This window comes from Xenopus laevis, chromosome 6L, assembly GCF_017654675.1.
Source record: "Xenopus laevis strain J_2021 chromosome 6L, Xenopus_laevis_v10.1, whole genome shotgun sequence".
Lineage (NCBI taxonomy): Eukaryota > Metazoa > Chordata > Amphibia > Anura > Pipidae > Xenopus > Xenopus laevis.
Window position 1 is genome coordinate 52,428,451 of NC_054381.1, and position 22,679 is coordinate 52,451,129.

A 22,679-nucleotide genomic window follows, 5' to 3' on the forward strand; every position below is an offset into this window, starting at 1 on the left:
AAATTTATACCAGAGTTGAAAAAAGAACTTCAGGAGATTCTCCCTGACATATAGCCATAATAGGAGGAGCATATGCACATATCTGCCCTCCATGCCAGGAACTGGAGGTAACTTTTTGCTGAGTGATGCATATCTGAGTGTTGTCCATTTTTTTCTTCACCGGGGTATTTATGCCAGTGGAGAATATGCCTTGTGCATCCCCAACCTTATTTTCAAGAAAAAATTAAAGAATCCTTCTCACGCAGTTATTCACTGAAACACTGGGGCTGGAAGGAATGGATTTTAAAACACACTCTACCAATGATTCAATGAATCTATGCCTATTTAACATTCCTATGAATTACAATATGCATGAATCAGTGTAAATGCCTTGGGGGTATCATATGCCTAAAATACAGTTTTCTACGGCACCACCCGACAAATTAATTGTTAGAAAGCTTTTATTAATTAAAAATGTCACCGACTCCAACAGATACAATGCTTAACACTGCAATTAGCCTTTATAAAGCTAATGATTGGCATCATCATCATTGTTATACGCTTGTCCATACACATTTTTATTTAAACTTCAAACTTTGAGCCATGTTTATACATTGACTGCTGCTTCAGTTATTACCCTCTTCATTTGTATGCTCCATCATCATTAACTAGCATTAATAAAGCAATAACATTTTGTCTTGTGTTATCAACTAGTACTATATGTACACTATTTAATTCCCTCTCACATAAAAAGCATGTTTAAACACTGTTTATAGGTAAAATTATACTTGCTTTTATTTATTTTCATGCAAAAAAAAAAAAAAACCATGTGTAGTTTCAGCAAGTTCTCCCCAGCCAGGGAAACATTTAAAGGGAAAAAGGGTCTCACATGGGATTACTGGAAGCTTTCCCTAGACCTCCTCCCCCATGGCTTCCTGGAATCCAAGGCATGAGTCATTCTCCTGAGGCACTAAAGCTGGGTGCTACTTATCTTCTCAACCTAGACACTAAACGAAGGTCCTTTGCAATGATTTCATTATTTTTAATAAATCTAGTCTAGCTTAGTAGGAGCTTTAGGAACACTTGAGTCATCAGATGTCTATTTTATAAAATCTTGCGCATTCAATTTAAAGTGACATGGAAACAGAGGCATATTTAAGAAAATTATGCTACTGTATAATGATTAGGAACTTTGGCAGTCTCAATTCAGATTCTTATTGCAACAGCAAAACTTGCGTTAAATGCAGTTTTAATGTAGAAACCATAACATTGTAATTAACATTTTAACACAGAGGTATTTGGTTAACAACAAGCTGTTGGAGAATACAGATAAATAAAACCAGGAGAAAAAATATGGACTGGATAAAAAAAGAACTGTTAAAGAGGCAATTTTGCATATTGTTTTAATCACAAAAAATCTTTTACAAGGTTTTTGTTATTTCTTGAGCTATACAGCACAAACAGGAAAACCAAAGCTGCTCCATGTTTGCGTATTGCAAGGTAGACAATTGCCAAGTATCCACAACAGACGGATGCATCTCTTTCAATACGATCATCACAAACACAAGGGGCAGCAGGTGGGACAAGCATTTTCTCTATTTTATAGCTGGGGGAGAAAATGGCTTGTCTATAATAATTAAAAAACTGTTATAGCGGTTCAATTACTTTTGGTGTATAGAAGAGCGCCCCCATAACTTTAAAGGGGCAGTATACACCTTTGCTCAGCATAAGCTTAATACTAGTGTAGAAAGTGTATTTTGCCTACTCTCTTGAGTAGAGTACAATTCTACTGCCATCACAAAGATCTAATGGATTTTTTTTCCTGAACCCCCTTCCCCCTTAATTTCTTTAAATTGAGAACATGAGATATAAACAAACCCCTCCATTCCCATATTGCAGCCTACTTATTTATCGGTTATTTATATAGCACTGACATATTCCACAGTGCTGTAAAGAGATTATCCATCATCCACATTAGTCCCAGTGCAGCCTGACATCTAAGGTTACTATCATATTCACACACACACTAGGGTCAGTTTTAATCAGGAGCCAATTAACCTTCCTGTATGTTTTGGAGTGTTGGAGGAAAGCGGAAGTACCTAAAGGAAACACAGAAAGACATGGGGAGAACTTACAAACTTCTTGCAGACAGTGCCAAAGCCAGAATCAAACTCAGGAACCCAGTGCTGCAAGGCCTTTTTTAAGCTTTCAGATAAAGATCAGTTCATTATACAGAAGGCTTATTTAAGGACTGGTAATTTGTTTTACTACAAACGCCAACTAAACACTCTGCAGAACCAGGTTGGACAGGAATCTGAGGTCAGGCGATGCGATTAGTAGCCAGGAGACTAAATCTCCCCGAATTGCCAGGTGTGCCCTTACCATAATAGTGTAAAGAGATTTAACGTTCTGCATTAATCTGTCATAAAATAAATTCCGCAATGGTGATGCAAATAAAGGTATGGGAATTGTTAACCAGAACACTCGGGACCTGGGGTTTTCCGGGTAAAAATCTTTATGTAGTTTGGATCTCCATGCCTTTTAGCTACTAAAAAATAATTGAAACATTAACCCAATAAGATTGTTTTGGCTTCCTGTTTTATTATTACAGAGAAAAATTCGAATTATTTTATTAAAAATTGAGTCAATGGGAGATGGCCTTCCCGGAGCTTTCTAGATAACGAGTTTCTAAATTACAGATCCGATACACGTAAACATTGACACTTTATTGTGCAGCTTGTTTGAGGGTGAGAGTTTAACTTTCTAAAAATCAAACTAATAATTTTCTGTAATTATCAAATTACTCACAATCAATTCGAATTAGTTTCCATCAAGTACAAGGTACAGATTTATTATTACAAATAATTGCAATGGGCTAAATGCACCGCCTGCACACTTATATGTGATTTATAATATGTAGTGATATATGAACCTATATAAGTAGAGATTGATTTAGAGTGACAGTCAGGGAAATTTTATTTAAATGTGAAAAAAAATCAAACTGCCTAGACTCCTGCAGGATTTCCCTAATTCGATATTTCATATAACAGTTCTGGGGTTTTCCTCAAGCAATAATATGATACAAATGAAAACCAATTGTAATTACGTAAAAGCGGGATTACACACAATCTAGGATTCACATGAATCCCTGTACTTTTTGGGAGGATTCAGCTAAATAAAAAGTGCTTTTGGATGTTTCAAAGGAGTCCTTAAGGAGAGGTTCATTCATTTTCCCGGCCAGGGAAAAAAACGTGCTTGCGTAAAAAATTTAAACGTAGCAAAACAAATGCTATTGTGATACTAAACTCTATAGTATAGGTATGGGTATATATAATTTAAGTGAAAGTAGGGAGGGGTGTGTGTATGGATGCTGGGTTTTCATTTGGAGGGGTTGAACTTGATGGACTTTGTCTTTTTTTCAACCCAATTTAACTATGTAAAACTTGCACCTTTTTTTTTTTTTGTAAGCAAAAACATGAATGGTTTAACCTCAATTATATCAAACTGTGTCAAAAATTGATCAGCTGATGATACTTCTAATTGACCTCTATTGCGTCTTGGCAGGGTTTAGGTGGCAGAGATACTCAATAACGGTTAACTTAACTATGAATTTATTGAGCTCTAAACTCACATTTTGATAAATCTGCCTTGGGCAGATTGGGGGAGCATTTCTTCTTCCAGCAATTTCACCTTGACTACACACCGAGTGCACAATGACTCTCTTTATCGCTTCTACTACCCTCCTACAGTGTAGAAAGGAACCAGAAGATGCGAATAGTTATTGTGATCTAGAAACCCTAGACCATATATTTAAAAATAAAATACACTAACAATAATTGTCTACTGCCATAAGTACACTATATGCAGACTAACACATAATACAATAATTCCAGCAGTTATGCACATGTACTTAGATTCTACATTGAACTATTTGCAAATAATGGGTTAACTTCACCCCACATGATTCCTACTGGAGCAGACAGGGTGTGAGGGTCAGAGTACGGCCACGACATTATACTACAGATCTGTAATTAAATCAATATTTTTGTTCTAAGAAAGTGGTATGTATACTCAATTTTAAAGGGGAAATAGCTGCCATTTTTGCTTCTCTCTAAAGCCATGGTTTCTGTTATTTGTTAAAAAGGCTGTATCTTTGCTGGAAAATGAGCTTCCTCTGGAATTTCTTTAGACAAAAGCATACAGATTGCATGTATGCGAACAGAATGTCACTTTACAGCTTTATAGGGCTGCACTGTATAAGTCATTTCTAATGGCTTAATTCTGGGTGAGTAATTGTTTTCCTGAGTCCCACAACTGTACTGTAAATCCTGTTCAGGGCATTTAGTAGGCTATGCTATATAGATCAAATGAAACCATATGTATTGGCAAAAATTTCCTATTACCTTCTATTACAACAGCTGCTTCGGTCTAGATACAATAATCCCCCTCAGAGAGATCTAGTTAGTTTCTATGTCCAAACCCATAATTCTGTCAGGTAATTCAAAAATGATACTAATTTACTGAAACCAAAGAAAGTACTTTTACAACCTATATTTCAAAAATGTTTGAATGCTATACAGTCAAATCAGGAGTTTCAAACAACATGTAAACTCCACCTATAAAGGCTTTGGATTCTGATAGAATCTCTTGAAGATGACAAATTTCCAATGCACAAGCTTTTTTTTTATTACTGTTTTTAATTTATTATCCCCCATCCAACCACATCTGACCACTGTAACTGGCACCCTGCTGAAATCCAACTGGTCAGCAGCCATGCTCTCTAATTAGAAGCAATTGGTGGTGGTGCTCATCTGTGATGTCACTGCTATTTATCTGGCTTGTACTGCCATGAGAAAACAGTATGGCCAATTACCTCTGGTTTCATTTAGGATGGCAGGGAGAGCTGTCAGATGAGCTTGGTGAAGAGAGAATTATAACTCAAAGGACTAAAAAAAATGAAAGCCTGTGCACTGGAAAGTTGTCATAATCAACTTTATGGGTGGTCTTTATGATGACTTAATAATACGAGTTTAAAAGTATAAAGGTAAAATAGAACACTAAAAGATGTGGATGCATGAAGATGCCTTAAAGTTCCCTCTGTACAGCTCAAATTAAAACAGCTGTTGCCTTTAAAGCCCTTTCACACAGCGACATTTATATAGAAGTGGTAGTAGTGATGCCTTTGGGGACCACCAGAATCCTATGCACTTTCTGCATTTGTGTGAGAGCATTTGTAAAGTTAAAGTCCACAGTGATGACACCTCCATATGACCGATTTAAAGGGATTAAACGGTGACCCAAGTTGAGAAATGTGTTTCAGAATGGCGGCCTTACTTTATACCATTTTAAAGGGTATGTATATCTACTCTGCTTAGATATCTACTCTGCTTGGATACCTCCTGCTCATAGCATAAGCATACTATGAGATTAACTGAAGGCTGCCAAAGACAGCACATAGTACATGATACAGAGAGCAATCACTAGGTCACTGAAGCCTTCTCTGGTAGTACTGCGGTTCCTACAGAACGTACTCCATTTGATTTAAACTCTGATATGATGATCTCAAAAGGCAAGCAACAGCTATTCTGAGGCTACTAAAACAGGTCATAACATATTTTTAAAAAAAGTATGCCGATACCACATATTAAAGCCAGGAGAACAGCACCCTTCAGGCTCTTGCCTTGGTCTGTCAGATATGGACATGCTCTTGTTCTACTGAAAAAACAGCTTACATACAAGCAATATGCATATGAAATGAGAGAAATTATAATCATATGCAGGACAATACTCAATACTTTACAAAAAAACCTGAACTAAAATTGTTCTAGTTATCCACTTAATTCATGAGCAAATTTAAAAATTATATAAACCTGGGGGCATGATACCAGTTATTCAGATAATCTAAAAATAGAGTTAACATTTATCAGTAATATTTCCATTCCATAATTTAATTATAGGTGTTCACCAAATTCCCCAGTATACATGTATTTTATTTCTACAATAAAACTTTTATGAATCAAATGCCTTGTGATAATCAGAATACACACATCGGTTCATTTTGGCAAGTCTACTATTTCTATGTCTGGCATTTTGGTCTCTCTATTATGTATCACCATATAATGCATTACTAGGCTATCAGATCCCATGATTTATGTTTACAAATATTTGGCTGTGTCAAGTTTTATTCAATTTACTAGAAACACTGTGTGACTAACTACAAACCTCCCAGTATGTTCATTGGACAAAGGCCAGAGCCTAGGGCGGCATGCTGCCCAGCCGCATATACTTCCTAACACACTAAGGACTGGGCACACAACAAATTTCTCATATACTTATGAACCTGGGGTGAGCCGGGAGCGGGGGGAAGCGGGCAGACAGCAACCTGGCCTAGGGGCTCTGGAAATAGAAATACTGCTCTGTTGGAAATACCAAAGTTTGATATTGTATTCACATTTAGGGGGTTATTTATCAAAGGTGGAATGTTGGAGTTGTTATACCTCCAATGAACTCATAACTGGAATAGTTTCTTATTTAAGAAAAAAATCAAATGGAAAAAACTAGATTCAGCAAGTTCGAGTTGTGAAACCAGAAATCTCGAATTGAACTAGTTTTCACTTACACAACCCCCCCCCCACCCGAATAGCTCGAATTGATTGAGTTGTTGGGCAAAATCCTCTGAAAAAAAACCTGAACATAATGAAGGCTATTAACATCTTCAAAAGGTTCAAATGACCTCTGCCAATGACTTCTACATGACCGTGACAGGTTTTAGATGGTGTATTTTCGGATTTGAGCTATTTCCAGGGTCAAGGTATAATAAATCTTGAAAAATGTTTGTTTTCTTTTTTTGGTTTTTTTAAATGCGAAAATTTTTAGATTTTTACCCATAAAATGTGAGCTTTGACCAAAAAACTCTAATTTTTGTGGAAAACTCTCAAACCTAAATATACAACTCCCTTAGTGTTGGGGATATTGATGAAAACTGTTCATACAAGAACACTTCCACAAGTACTAGCATAAATCAGTTATCAATTATCACTTAAAGACAAACGTACATAAACAAAGTCATTCTAATTAACAGTGAAGTGCCCAAGATTGAAGACTAAAATTACATTGGAATTTAGAGAACCAAAACAGTTTTTTTGTTCGTAACAAAAATACAGAGATAGAAATTACCCAATTCTTAATCCTCACCAGATCCGCCAGGGTATACACTCTCTTGCGCATTCCATATTTGTAAATCTGTTAAGAAGGGACCCACACCAAAAAAAGAACAAAGTGTCAGTTTTGCACATACACACAAAGTATATTTTATCTAACATGTAGCCTTCTATTGAATTCTTCTTAACTTGCTTTATAAATGAACACTGTGTAAATCCAAGTAATTTCTCTAGAAACACCTGTATGAACTACAAAACTTATCAGCGGTAAAAATGCACTACTTAAAAACATTACCACACATCTTAATTTATGAGGTATTTGTATTTTGCCATAAAGGAAGCTAAGAAAGACAGCTGCAGACTGAATTACAGGGGTAGTAAACACAAAACTACAACTAATTAAATATAATTCTAATTAGCTTTTCAATAAACATTCATTAAACATGTTCAAAGATTTATGATTATTTGTAAATGCTATTGATATTGAAAGCAGTATCTTTCTGTCTCCTGCTATTCTGTGCACTGGTGGTTTTGACTACTGTAACAATGTAGCAGGTGAAGAGGAAAAGAAAATGCAAGTCACTGTGGAAAATGGCTCAAGAATCAGAACCTGAAGTGCATCAAGGGACAGAAATACTACATATTGCTAATACATTTATTAAGAACTTCAAAATAATTTTAATTTATATTTGAACTTGGCATAGAGTTGCATCTTTTTTGGGTTAACATTATTATCCTTTATTTATATCTCACCAGTATATTCCTAAGCCTTTTGAATTTCCTTTTCAGGCAGGCCTTGTTTGAAGTGGAGGCCATTTTTAGTAGTTTACTGCACTAGTGGGGGAATGTAATTAAAATCGGTAATGGAAAAACTATTCACAATGCGAAAAGTTATGCCTTTTGCTCCAAAAGATTAAGAAACCATCAAAAACTTCTTAAAAGTGTGCAATTAAAATTTGCAATGCAATAACAGTTTAAGCAAGAATATTACATTGAAAAAATGCATTTTTATTCATATTCATCAGTAACATTGATAATGGGCGAGTGCAGAGGATCTTGTCATTTTCTTTAGGCTACTGTTACATAAGCCTACAACTTTGCTTCACTCTGCCTAAAGATGGCCATACACAAGCCGAGAAAAGAGGCTTCCGCAAATGATATCTGGCCGAAGAATGACCAGATGATGATCAGGCAGGCTTAAAATTCCTATCGGATCAAGGACTGCTTTGGTTCACTAATGCGGTCCTCGGCCCGATCACCTGCATTACCAGCATTGAGATTCAATAATTGGGCCTTTGGACCCACAATCGGATCAGCCTGATAATGCCTACCTCAAGGTGGGCATATCTGAGAGAGATCCGCTCATTTGGCAACCTCGCCATACGAGCAGATCTTTTAGTGTATGGGCGCCTTATGTTTGCTCTGCAAGTAAAGAAACAATGATGTGCTCCCTCCACTCTGCCATGTTTCTGCACGGTCAGGCACAGCGTGTGTGCAGACACACAGAGCGAATATCACTAAGAAAATGCAAAGCTTTACCGACACAGTGCAAGATAAAGGCAGAGCTGGACACTGCTTAGTTATGTCATCGGTTCTGGTCAGTGCTAACTGATGTACTTGTGTCACATCACCTCAATTTAAAAAATATATTAAAAAAATAGGTAACTTTCACAACCTGCATAAAAACACCTGCAGCCGTATGTCTTTATATGCTTGTAGAGTGTCTTTTGAATTCTAATTCCCTATGTGAACGGAATTAGGAAAAAAGCTTACTCTAAGCACTTATCAAAAAAAAATTCTGATGATAACATTTGTGTGACTGGTTCCATCACTCAATACAGATATCTTTAACCATGCAGCATAGCAAGTCATGAGAAAACATGCATAGTGTAACCCAAAGGCAAGTCCCTATTTCCAATTAACTCTACAAACAGGGAATGCTCTGTAAAGATAAGAGTTTAATTACATTTCAAAAGCAAAGAGGCAGACAAAAGCTTTCCCACCCATGCTGACTGAAGCAATGACTGTTAATTAAATTAAATCAAGGTAAACTAGCTGTTTATGGCAAACATTTAATGCACTAAAATTACATTTCCCCCATACCAGAACACAAAATACTCTGCTCTGAAGGGTTTTCTTATAAACCTTATTGTAATGCATTTGTTTCTTTTCAACTGCGGGACTTTGTAGTACCTACACAATGGTTTATATACATACATACATACATACATACAAGGCTAGACTATGGTAATGATAAGCTTCCATGCAATGTAATTTTCTTATAGTCTTATGGCAATTTTTATGCTGCATTATTATGCTGCCAATGTAACAAAACCCAAATAAAAATTACTATAGAAAAGAGTATAATGTGCTTGTTGTATTTAGGGATGCAGGCCGAATCCAGAATCCTTTGTGAAAGATTATCTGATACCGAATTGAACCCGAACACTAATTTCCATATGCAAATTAGGGAAACAAGGGGAAAAAGAGAACCACACGCTCAGCCACTAAAAATGTCCAACTTCCTTGTTTGTGTGATGAAAAGTCACGTAATTTTTTGGTTTAACTAAAAATGGAAAAATTGGTGTACCATTTGGATATCGATACCTTAAGTCTGCTAAAAAAAATAATGTACACATTAAATAAACCCAATAGGCTGGTGTTGCCTCCAATAAGGATTAATTATATCTTAGTTGGATCAAGTACAAGGTACTGTTTTATTATTAGATAGAAAATGTAAATCATATTTTAAAATTTGGATTATTTGGATAAAATGGAGTCTATGGGAAATGGCCTTTCTGTAATTCGGAGCTTTCTGGAAAAAAAAACAGATCCCTTACGAGTACTTCCTTTTACTTAAAACAATCAACAAACCAAGGGAGCCCCAAGTATTGAACACATGGATTGTCTAAACTCAGGAATTCATTCTCTATGATTTTCTCCTTTTAAAAACATAGTAATTACAAAAAATAAATGAATGTGTCAGATGCATGCTAGTATTTTCACCACTGACTTTTTGATCATTAGATGATACATATTACAATCAAGCATTTGTGAAAAAGCAAATTAAAAAAAACTGCTCATTTGCCAGTGAGATATAGTGAGAAATCTAATACTTAAGGTTACAGTCTTCACATCTTTGAAGTTTGGTTCAATCATCCCAAGGAAATAAATTCCTGTGAGGAATTTATTTACTACAGGACAATGGTCTTTGAGCTCATTATTGTAAATGCAGAGAGGGTACTTAGGGGATGTTTGGAAAACAGACACACTGGTGCCTACTATCACAACAATGAAGGGCTATTCCCAGCTATTTAGGGCCTTCAAATAGATCCTGCAATGCCAGAAAAATTAACCCTCTAAGGAAATGCTGGAGGTTTTGTAAAGTTCACAAAGGCTTGCCACAAGACATGTTGGTGTCTTAGCATTTAAAAAAAAAAAAAAAAGGGCATCAAAACAGGATTTGCAAAGGGAAATTGTGAATTTGTTGATAAAGCTATTCGATTTCAACAACATTTCTAAAAATACAAATCATTCATTTATTGTAGGGAATGAAGAGTAAACTGGATTAAGAACTTCTTAGCTTTACTGAAATGTGTATAAGGTGTTGCTTATACATACTTTGAACATTTCCAAGTTACATTTTCCACTAGTGTGAACCGTTTTAAGCCACTGTATATATGAGCTGTTAAACACAGCAGTTGTATTTGCTTTCTTACATCCATATTTTAATCCGGATCTTTAATCTGGATAATGGGTTTCTGGATAACGGATCCCATTCCTGTACTATTATCATCACATATATATCAATCTTTAAACTTGTTCCACAACATTGTACATACATACATGAATACAGACAAAAACAAACAAATTCAAGAGGTAAAGAGGACACTATACAAAATAGTTTACAATCAAAAAGATTAAGAAGAATGGGAAACGTTGTGCCTATGACAGGCTAGCACCACTCAGCAACCTTGGTGACAATGTTCATAACGGTATGTAATCGGTCACTGCCAGCTTCAGCTATACACATATAATTTTCCTTTTCTTTCAGTGAGAAGCAATGGCAATTGTGGAAAGGCATTCTGACTCAAGGTTTTCCAAAATCATCAAGGCAGGCAAAAGTAACAAAGTACATAAAGTCTGAAAGTGAAAACTTCCTTTAACATTAACAATTACCAAATTATAGACAGATTTATTCTATTTTTGTTCTACAACTATTTAATTTGCCTATAAACCTGTATATCTGTGTGTAATCATTTTTAGGTGAACCAAAATATATTCTGCTGTCTACCAACAGCTTGTGTAGTTTTGATTATATATGACCTGAAAGGATGTTAAGATGCAAGATTTACCTTGTGAATTGCTATAATCACAAGACAGGACTGGCTTTGTAGCCATTGAAATGCAAAAGAGTCACATTCCCTTTAAAGGGGACCTGTCACCCAGACATAAAAAGCTGTATAATAAAAGTCCTTTTTTTTTTTTTTTTTTTTTTAAACATGAAAACCAAATTCTTTTTTTTACAAACACATACTTACCCATTTTGAAGGTACTTTGAAATTTCAGCTGTCAGTCTTGTATTGCCTGCCCCGCCCCTATGCCTTAGACATAGAAGTGGGATAGGGACAATTACTTTCACTTTCCATTCAGCATTTCCTAGATGTCCCTGCACTCCTTACATATCCCTGATAATCTAATTGTGTATCTAGTGCATAGTCATGGGCATTATGTCCCCCATTCTGGTGCATACAAAAGGTTTTAGGATGATACAAAGCTTGTCCTAAACATCAAACTAAACATAACTAAAATATTTATGCACTGTTTCCCTGCACTGGTACAACAGTGAGAGAGAAAGACTACTATGTTTTATATAAACAAGCTGCTGTGCAATCATCGGGCAGCCATTCAAAGCACAGGGTACATAGCAAATACCAGATGCACTTTGTAGAATTCCACTGTATTCTATTACAGAGCTTATCTGTTATCTGCCCCCAGGGGCGTAACTACCGGGGGAGCACGGGGTGCAAATGGGCCAGGGCTTGCACCCCCGCAGGGCCCCCCCTGGAAGATCGTGCGCGATGCAGCCGGCTGGAGTCGGCTGCAGCGGCACAGAATAATCGCGCACACGAGGGTGGGGACGGGCCCGTCTGCACGGCTCGCACCAGGGCCCGCCCCCACCAAGTTACGTTACTGTCTGCCCCCATGGCTATGCAATATCCTATTTACATAAACTATAGTTGTTTTTCTAAAGCAAACAAATAACTTCTACCAATGCATAGGAACAGTAGACTATAATGTCATTACTGTATAACTTTTTTTGGGGGTGTTACTGTTCCTTTAATAAAAGTGTCCACAAAATGGCACCTACCTAAACTGAAGGGGAAAAAAATAATTTATAGATTATATTTTTTTTAAAAATTACACCCAAAACCAGGAGTGCCCATACTTTAATAATGTGAGGTCTAGTTTTTGTGATGTTGTCCCTAAATGATCTACATCCATAAAAGCATTATTAGCATTCTGTTCCATGGATGATTACTTAAATATTGATTTATGTATTTTATTTATATATATATATATATATATATATATATATATATATATATATATATATATATATATATATATATATATATATATATATATATATATATATATATATATATATATATATATATATCTCAACTATTTCTTATGTAACCTTAATATAATTAACATCTGAATGAAAAGCAGGAGGGCTGTTTGTTGACATTGTCTTGACATCTACTGATTCTACTTTACCCCTGCCCTAAACTATGTGCCTTCATAGTTTTTCATCTGCCAGGTAGTTCTTTAGGTGGTTTAACCTGGACACTATGTGCAGTATAGAAATCAGACTAAAATAGTATTATACTGCCCAGGACTCGTTTTTTATTTAAGCAGCACACTGGGCTAGAATAGGTTTGCAACTTGGCTCACTAGATGGTGCCCAACAAACTGGCACTCTTCCAGTGTTAACCATTTGTTGTCCTTTGCAAATCTAATTTATACAGTGCCTTTCATCACTTATGTCGTTTAGGCAGAAACAGGCAGCATTAAAAATGCCCCTATTAGACTGTCATGGCTTTTTATAGATATTTATAAGGCACACTCAAGAGCATTTCTAAACAGACTGCAGTGCTTACAAAAGAGCTTTGAGATAATTACAAATGAAACCAATGTTAGCCATTTATGGGCACTTTAGTGACACTTTTTTGGCTACTTAAAAGCAGTTCAAACAGTCCCCTTTGCCATTATCATTATAAACATTTTATAAGTACAGAACATAATTACAAAGATATACTATTTAATAAAAATGTACACCAAACAAAGTATTTGTTTTGTGCTGTGTTTTACATGTTAACATATGAGAACATGAAACTATTAGCGAACCACCTCTACACATTGAAGCTAGACACAAAGTACCACATACGGAACAGTTAGTATTTAATTTATATGCAAGCTACATGGTTTACTTTACAACAACAAGGGGAGTGTTTAAAGGGAAGCAGAACCTGTGTTTTCATTGTATTTAACTAATGGAAACAATCTTACAATTGTAATAGTTTCTAGTGCACTCAGCACTAATGATTGCCTGCAGAATCTAACTTGCCTTGTCTACATATTCCCTTTATCCAGGGGTGTAACTACAGAGGAAACAGACCCTGCTGTTGCAGGGGGGCCCAGGAGGTATAGGGGTCCCAGGAGGTACTAATTAATGAGCAATTTCAATATTGTTATTATTATATATATATATATATATATATATATATATATATATATATATATATATATATATATATATATATATATATATATATATATATATATATATATATATATATATATATATATATATATAGGTAAACAGGACAACCTCTGGAATTTTGGGGGGACATAAAATTAATTTGCTGTGGGGCCCAGTAACATCTAGTTACACCACTGCCTTTATCATCCTTCTTCTTAGTCTCTCCAGAAACCCGTCAATCCAGAACCTTTAGCCAGAAATCAGCAAAAACAGAATATGGTCAATATGGTAATATGGGAATAGTGTAACATTACTGAACAAAGCAGCAAATGAAACAAAACCCTAAGTGGCAAATATGTTTATAAAGCTGTGAACCATGAGTAAAAAAATTGTGTTTATAAAGCTCTTCTGTCATCTTTGTGTGTACACTGTATTTTCTTTAAAACCAAACTAACCCTAATAAATTATGTAATTATTTTTCCACAAGAGACCTGGCATAATCCACTGAAGTCAAGATCAGGCATAGAAAAATATCTGCTGTGAAAAGTAGTCATAACAAAATTAAAAAAAAAAAGTCAATTTTGAAGTTCACATTTTAAATACAACAGACATTTGCTAGAAGTCATTACATGTTTTTTTTTTACTATGTGTCATTTTATACCATGTACCATGCCATGTAACATGGTGTTGTGGTATATTTACAACTAATAGTCATTATAAGATTCCATATGAATAAAGCAGCATTCAATTGTACCAAGTAATTAGAAAATGTAAGTATTTCTTTAAGTGATTTTCTTTAAATAACCATGAAACCTTCAAAGTTTGGACATATCCATCTGTAAGTGCAATTACACGAGGCGTCCAAGTTGTTGCCCATGTACCATGTCAGTTGCATTGTGGCATTGTTTTACCCACAACAGTTTCAGTTGTCGGCACTTGTCATTGACCTAAAGGTACAGAAGTTAGCACTGCTGCTTAAAACCTCTGAGTCTTTAGTACTTTCTTAAAGGAACAGTTACATCAAAAAATAAGTGTTTAAAAAGTAATAAAACTATAATTCAGTGTTGCCCTGCCCTGGTAAAACTGCTGTGTTTGCCTCAGAAACACTACTATTGTTGATATAATTAAGTTGCTGTGTAGCAATTGGGGCAGCCATTCAAAAGAGAAAAGGCTCAGGTTACACAGCAGATAGCAGATAAACTCTGTAGAACATAATGGTGTTATCTGCTATCCACTATTTAACCTGTGCCAAATAGCATTTTTTCAATTTCCGTCATTGCTACACAGCAGCGTGTTTATATGAACTATAGTAGTGTTTCTGAAGCAAACAGATCAGATGAACCAGTGCAGGGCAACAGTTCATTATATTTTTATTACTTTTAAACACTTTCATTTTTTGGCGTTACTGTTCCTTAAAACAAGAACATTGTCTTTGTGAAGCCAGTATGTTACCATAGTTATGTAGCATGTTTTGGCATTGTGATTCTATATGGAAGATTCTAGGTTTGCTGCATAAAGGCCCAAAAAGTCATCACAATTCTTAAACCCGGAGTAAAAGTCACCCATTAAACTCTCCTAACACACTTCTTCCCTGTGAAGCTCTGTAATCAACATATAATTATATACCGTGATTAAAGGGTAGGCAGACTCCATTTCTAGTGATAAAATGCATACAAAGTTAATTACAATAAAAATGACACTGATGTGGCACGTTTTGATGAAAAGAAAAAAGATGTAGCTTAAACAAATCCTGAGAAGTATTACATTATTCTTACAGCATTTGAGTGGAAAAAAATGACATTTTAAAGGTGCATATTCTGCCCTACATGGATGAATTTATAGGAGTAGCACTACCCAAGATGACGTTGATGACATTTACATTACAAAAGTTCACCATGCCAGATCTCTCCTTCACTGAAAAAATTGACACTGCTTCGGAAGCGCAAAAAAGAAAATTTTGAAAAAAAACTTAATTATAGCTGCTTCTGCTAGAAAATGTAGCATCTATAATTAACAGACTTGGAAGAGAACTAATAATTCCTGCTACATTATTTTAAGCATCAGAACCAGACAAAAGAAAATGATACACAAATACTACTTTAATTTGTACCTATATCTAACTTTAAAACCACTGATAATTATTAATATATAAAGGAAAGAAGCTTAAACATACATTTTCCTTGCATCATGCAAGAAAAAAAAGAAGAATACTAACCTGCAATTAACAAACAAAAACTGGGTACATTCTCTCCAATAAGAGCAATACAATACCCAACAAAAGAGATAATTTGGTAAGGAATTTGGTAAGGAAGGAAATGGAACCCTCTTTCTAAATTAAAGTTTATCCTCAATTTAGAGTGAATTTTAAGGCGCACCTTGTTACGTACACAGGACATTCCTTCTAAGCATTTCTATACATGCTTCTGTAGAAGAAATTCAGATTTTAGGACAAATGTTCTTTGCACACGACAAATTATCAATACTACAGTGTTTAACAGAAAATGAATGCAACCTAATGCCTACTTGTAAAAGGGCACTGTATCCTTTGTAGCCATATAAAGAAACAGCTTGCAGCTAATTATCAAAGGTTTTAAAACAATTGCATATTTGCAGGTTCATACATTTGTTACTCACGCCTGGTGTGAATATTGGCAAGACATTGTAGTTCTGCTTATACAAACACTCTTTGGAAATAAAGTGTGTGAGAGGAAAATTCTCATTGCATGCATTTGGAAGAAAAGACCTTGAAGGGCTGAGTACTTGTTGTGTCTTTCCATTTACTTATGTCAAAGTATTCCTACAACAAGCTTACTTGATGGGTACTGCTATGCAGAAAATGACAATCACCCAAGCTACGAATATATCAACTGGGACAAAACAGCCATACAAAGAATAGATGAATAGACAGTATAGTTCAGAACATCCGTTTATTTCTTTAAGGCTTTATTGTGCCATACATATAATCAGTGTGTTTACAGTGTACAGCTTTCTGCTGCCTCAAAGAAACCATATTTATGCCTACTAGTTACATATATTTATTTCTAGGGCAATATGTACAGAAGTGAAGGTTTAGTGCTTCTGCTATTAAAGGACAGCTCCTTATGAGCAAAAAAACAAAAAACAAAACAGCATTTGCATAGAAAAACTATTGTCAAGATTTCCTTTCAAAAATATGGACCATTTCTGCATACATTTCTCTGCATAGCCCACTTATTTCATAACATTCAATTTGCTGAAAAACACACAAGCCTACTGCATGTTTTATCCATTTTGAATCACTGACCTTGGCATAGAAAAGAAAGGTTTTCCCAACTCTGTGAAAAATAGGCAAAGAAAAGTTAATTTATCTTTTGTTTTGTAATGTTGTTTAAACGTTGTTCATACAAATCTGTATTAAGATTCCGAACAGTAAGCCCTTTCAGCTTTACAGTTTCCTTAAATGGATTTCCTATGCCATTATCCAGAAAATTGTTGCAAATGATGAAAAATGTGAGCTCAAATTCAGTGTGTCCATCTGTACACTTACATAAAATGTAATCTATGTAAAATGGCCATTGCAATTTAAATAACAGGCTGGCAAATACACAAACATTTATCAAACAGATCCAGACATTTAATCCATGTCCTTTATCACTCTATCCACAGCAAGGTATTGCATGCACATTACAGTTTCACCAACTGAAACCTTGTATAACATGATCCTGCATATAAATGTGTAAGCACTTCCCAAACGAAGGCATTCCCCCCCTTTTTTTTTTTTGCACATACATTTAAAGAAAATACAAAGAGAAGTCTAACTACAATTTAACAAAATACTGGAGAGTCCCATAAATTGTGGGATTGCATAACTGGTATAAATACCGTGAAAATGTGCAATTTCTTCTAAACCAAAGAAATGAGCACTAATAAACACTATGCAAAAGACAACACCACAAAGAAACAAAAATATAACTTAATGCAGATATTTCAGCCAACTGCAAGAAAAAAAACAAGACTACATAAAAAGATTTTCTCGCACCAAAAACATTGGCAAGGAATTGTAAACACCACAGTGTATAGGCTGTTTTTTTCAGCAGTGTATTGTTTCAGTACAGGCTAAACCCATTTCATGTGTTAGAAACATCCCTGGTTAATTCTTAATGCATCAACAGTTGTTTCCCGATGCATAAAATGGGGCTAAAGCTACAAAAATGGAATTGGGATGAATGTGATGGACACTTGTCATTCCATTAATGCCACATGCAATTTATGTTGTATAAATAATAAATAAATAATAAAGCTTATTGCAGTTGTTGTGACCCTGGGGTTATATCCCTGGTACCTTTCCTCAGTAATTAGATTGCTAGCTGTGTGTGCAATTCAATATGCTTGTGAACCTCCCTGATCAGCCTAGCGCTGACATTCTTTGCACTGTGTGAAAAGATGCATTAAGCATGATTAAGAAAAGGGAGTGTGTGTGTGTTTTTTCATGCAACAATGTATGCTATTGTAAAGTACTATGGAATTTGTTGCAACTCTATATGAAAGAAAAGAGAAAAGAACCATTATTGCAGAAATAATGTTTTCTAATAAAAGCCAATGCCAGCATGTTTTCAGCGTGTACGACACTACAGTGGAACCTTTGCCTGTTTCCCCCTCTCAGTTTAGGTTTATACATGGCATGATACATGTTGATTTGTTTCCCTCCCATTTAATGGAAGAATAAAATATGTTACTCTATTTATTTCATAACTCAAAATAAATATAAAGTATCAGAAGGATAACAGAGCAAGGACATCCAACCTGCAGCTCTTGAGCTTTTACTAAACTACGGGTTTCAGCTAGGAGCTGCAGTTCAACCAGAACAAGAGAGAGGCACAAGTTGGATGTTGTTACTACTGAATAATTGAGATGCACTGTAAAAATAAGATCAATAAAAAGCCCAGGCAATCATGCAAAAATGCACATTTGTTTCATTCAATAAGTAACAAATAACATTTGATATAAAAGGACAACAGCGAGATACTCAGAGGGGGAAAACCACATATCAGTTAATCTACCAACATAAACCCCAGATCTATTTACAATAAAGTAAAGCAATGGTTGGGTAGGTTTAAATGAAGCAGGAATGGGAAAGGCCAGCCATTCATATCAGGTTGCGCTACTAAATGGATTTGGCACTGTGGGAATATGACGCTGTTTCATATAATTGCTCTCGTAGCAGTTGGAGACCAAAGTAGCATGCATTTTACCCAACTTATCCAACCAACAAAAAAAAACAAAAACTGATTTTCATTCCTCATTAACACTTCAGAGCCAATCTACACAAATAATTACAAATAGCAGCAATCCGCTGCCAAGAGAAAAAAAAACAGCACAACAGTAAAACTACCTACAAACAACAACAATTTGTAGCCACTGCTTTTCACTGGGTAACTAAATGTAGCAAATTGTGAAAGCCCCCTAACAAATATGCATATGTAATTAAATCAGTGCATGGAGCCACACAATCAATGCAATCACCGCAATTTCCACCCATGTCAGCAAAGTCATTTGATAAAACAATGGCTACATCACTGTGGTTTATTTATAACCTATAATCTTTGATGTAAAGGAAATATAAACCAAATTTTAACTAGTGAAAGAAATTGCTGTTTTAGACATTCATACTATAACTATCGCAAGTAGTATGGGTCAGTCCCTAGTTTTTTGCTCCTCAAACAATGTAGCATCAGCCAGTCAGACCTGTGAGGAGGTGTGCAAGAATGGCCTGCTACATTTTTTCACGAGGCAGAACCAGCAATGCAGAAAGGGATAAACAAACACTGATTGCAATTGCAGTGACACCTACAAATAGCTGAAATGTTGATGAATGTTTTTTGCATTTTCTGTCCTTCCATGAAACTTTATTGTCGGGTTTAAAAACATACAGTACTTGAAAGTCTTCACTTAAAATGTATGTGGTGTTTTTTCCCATTAAAAAAAGACTTTGGAGTGCAGAGGAGAGGTGCCCAGGGAGAACTGTCAAAGAAGCTTACTATAAGACAACTCCCATCTCCTCAGATGTCTAAAGGGGACGCGAGTTGTGACTCTGATAGGGAAGCTGACAGGGGCTGCTGGGAAATGTAGTAGGACACTATGCGCTGGAAGCCATGATGGAACATATGGTAGAGACTCACCTCCTCATCGTGCTGCTGGCAGTAGAGCCTCTCCGGGTAGACAGGCAAGAGGGAGAAGGCCGAGCTGGAAGAGGACGAGGTAGTGGCGGCGCTGGATGCCGCGGAGCTGCAGGGGGAGGCGGGGAAGCGCTCTATGAAGTGGTCCTTGGTAAGTCGGACGCGCTGGTGGGCCCGCAGGCAGTTGTCGCACAAGTTTTCCTGGCAGTCCAAACAGTGCGAGCTGGCCCCGTTACCCTCGTCACAAGAGGAGCAGCGCGGTTCCGATTTACTGGGGGGCGCCCTGCGGAGGAGGCCGGAGGAAGAACATGAAGCTGAGCGCTGTCTGTTCGAAGCTGCCCGGCCGCCGTTACTCTGCTGCTCGTCGGCTGCGCCCACCACCGCGTCCAGCAGGTTACTGAGGTGCAGGAAGGTAGAGGAGGGCAGCGCGTCCATTCCGGCCTCGGACATGAGCACCTTGTGGTCACACACCGGACAGCGCAGCTGGAGAGACTCCCCGGGGGTCCGGCGCCCCTCCAGGCACTGGCGACAAAAGGCGTGCAGACACGGCAGGACGTGCAACCTACGGGGGGGAGCTGAGGCCAAACCGGTGCCACCGCCTCCTCCTGCGCTGCCGGCGCTACTGCTGCTGCTGGACACCTGGGAGGAGGATGAGGAAGAGCTGGAGGAGGAGATGGGGGCAGAGGACACGCACATCTCCTTACACAGGGGGCACAGCTGGAAATCGGACTCCGGGAATGAAGCCATTTACATAGAGAGGCAGTGACAGAACAACTGCGCGAGCTAATGGTGCGCCAATGGGGAGTCCGCCGACATTGCCTTCCTCTCTGGCAGCCGCCTACGGACGCTACATGAACAGTACGAGCTCACTGTGCCACAATGCTGGGCTACACACCCCCTTCCCTGTCCTGCCGCTCCGTGCTCTTTGTATTGGCCCGACCAAGGCTGGGTTACCTGCCTCTGAGGCGCGTCTGGGCTCGGGGCTTATGGTGACAGGTTGGAGTAATGCTGGAGTAATTCTGGAGTTATGCTGGAGTAATGCTGGTAAAGTGGCGGCGGCTGTGTATACTCGGTGAACTGCCCCGCGTGCCAGTGTACTACTAGTCAATGTGTGAGCCCGGCTGCCACCCTGCACTTCTCCGCTTTATCATCATATCGCTCCGAAGCGCGGATCCTGTGCACCCAAGTTCCCCTGTCACACCCCCCGCACAGTGTACTCGCTCACACTCCAGTCCATAGGAAGCTGGCGCTCTCACTTGCACGGGCAGTCCAAATCCCAGTCCACGGGGGTGCGTGTTTTCACATGAGGTAGTAACTACTGCAAGCTGATGCCCCGGGGAGCCGTAAGTGCAGAGAGCAGCCCCCCATGCTCCTCAGTGCGCTCCCTTGTCGCGCTTCCCTGCCCACGCTCCTTCACATACTGTCAGTACAATGTATCTCCTAAAGCTGCTGCTACTCGTGGCTCTTGCGAGCGGAGGGGGTGGTTCCGCCCTATAGTAAAGCTGTCTCTCGTGCAATCAGTCTTCTAGCCGCCTTCCCTGGCTCTCCAGTGTACAGAGCAGTAGCAGCAGCAGCGCCCTCACTTCCGCCAGAGCCCTTAGGGGTGGGAGAGTGGAGGGGAGGCAACAGAAAAACAGGAAACGCCAAAGCGGCGGCAGCAATGGCATCTAGTGCACCACATGACACTGGTTCATGGAAAGTGCGTGATGGACACTACGAGATGAACATGCCTGAGGATTTCTCCTGCTCTACATGGAATGCTACTGTACTTACACCTCTAGTCTTACACTACATCTGACTTTATTTGCCATCTGTTTGCCCAGCATCTGCACATTAGGTATTTAATGTGACCAACAGCCCCTTAACTAATAAAGGGCTTTATCCTATACGTTTGTAAACACTCATGAATGACATGTGACCCTCAGTTGAACAGTCACCCCTTGAGCTGTACATAATGTATCTGTGAAGGTCCTCCTCACCACTTAACCATGGCTTCACAGTATCTCATTTATAGTCACTGTATTTGGCTAATGACAGGCAATATATTTCCATATACAGGCTTGGTAAAGGCCAAATGATAGTGTGTATGTGGTGAAAGAAATTTGTAGGTCTGTCACTTAAAGGGATACTGTCATGGGGAAAAAACATTTTTTTCAAAATGAATCAGTTAATAGTGCTGATCCAGCAGATTTCTGCACTGAAATCCTTTTCTCAAAAGAGCAAACAGATTTTTTTATATTCCAATTTGAAATCTGACATGGGGCTAGACATATTGTCAATTTCCCAGCTGCCCCAAGTCATGTGACTTGTGCTCTGATAAACTTCAATCACTCTACTGCTGTACTGCAAGTTGGAGTGATATCACCCCCTCCCTTTCCCCCCCAGCAGCCAAACAACAGAACAATGGGAAGGTAACCAGATAACAGCTCCCTAACACAACATAACACCTGCCTGGCAGATCTAAGAACAACACTCAATAGTAAAAACCCATGTCCCACTGAGACTCCTTCAGTTACATTGAGAAAGAAAAACAGCAGCCTGCCAGAAAGCATTTCTCTCCTGAAGTGCAGGCACACATCACATGACCGGGGGCAGCTGGGAAATTGACAAAATGTC

The 22,679-nt window shown here is 37.7% G+C and overlaps 1 protein-coding gene across 3 annotated transcripts in view; it reads right to left on the reverse strand.

Moving 5' to 3' along the window:
* The window catches only part of LOC108718943 (E3 ubiquitin-protein ligase TRIM71), a 47,079-nt gene extending 25,230 nt beyond the window's left edge, over nucleotides 1-21,849 (reverse strand). The window contains exons 1-2 of one of the 3 annotated variants that reach the window (XM_018267478.2): nucleotides 20,067-21,849; nucleotides 7,174-7,221 (exon numbers count right to left, since the gene is read on the reverse strand). In XM_018267478.2, the coding sequence (XP_018122967.1) occupies nucleotides 7,174-7,221; nucleotides 20,067-20,810 (792 nt within the window). In that variant the 5' untranslated portion in view covers nucleotides 20,811-21,849. Of the gene's footprint in view, nucleotides 1-7,155; nucleotides 7,222-20,066 lie in introns of all 3 variants that reach the window. The other 2 variants (XM_018267476.2, XM_018267479.2) reach the window with 2 other exon arrangements.
* Between the last annotated feature and the right edge of the window lie 830 nt (nucleotides 21,850-22,679).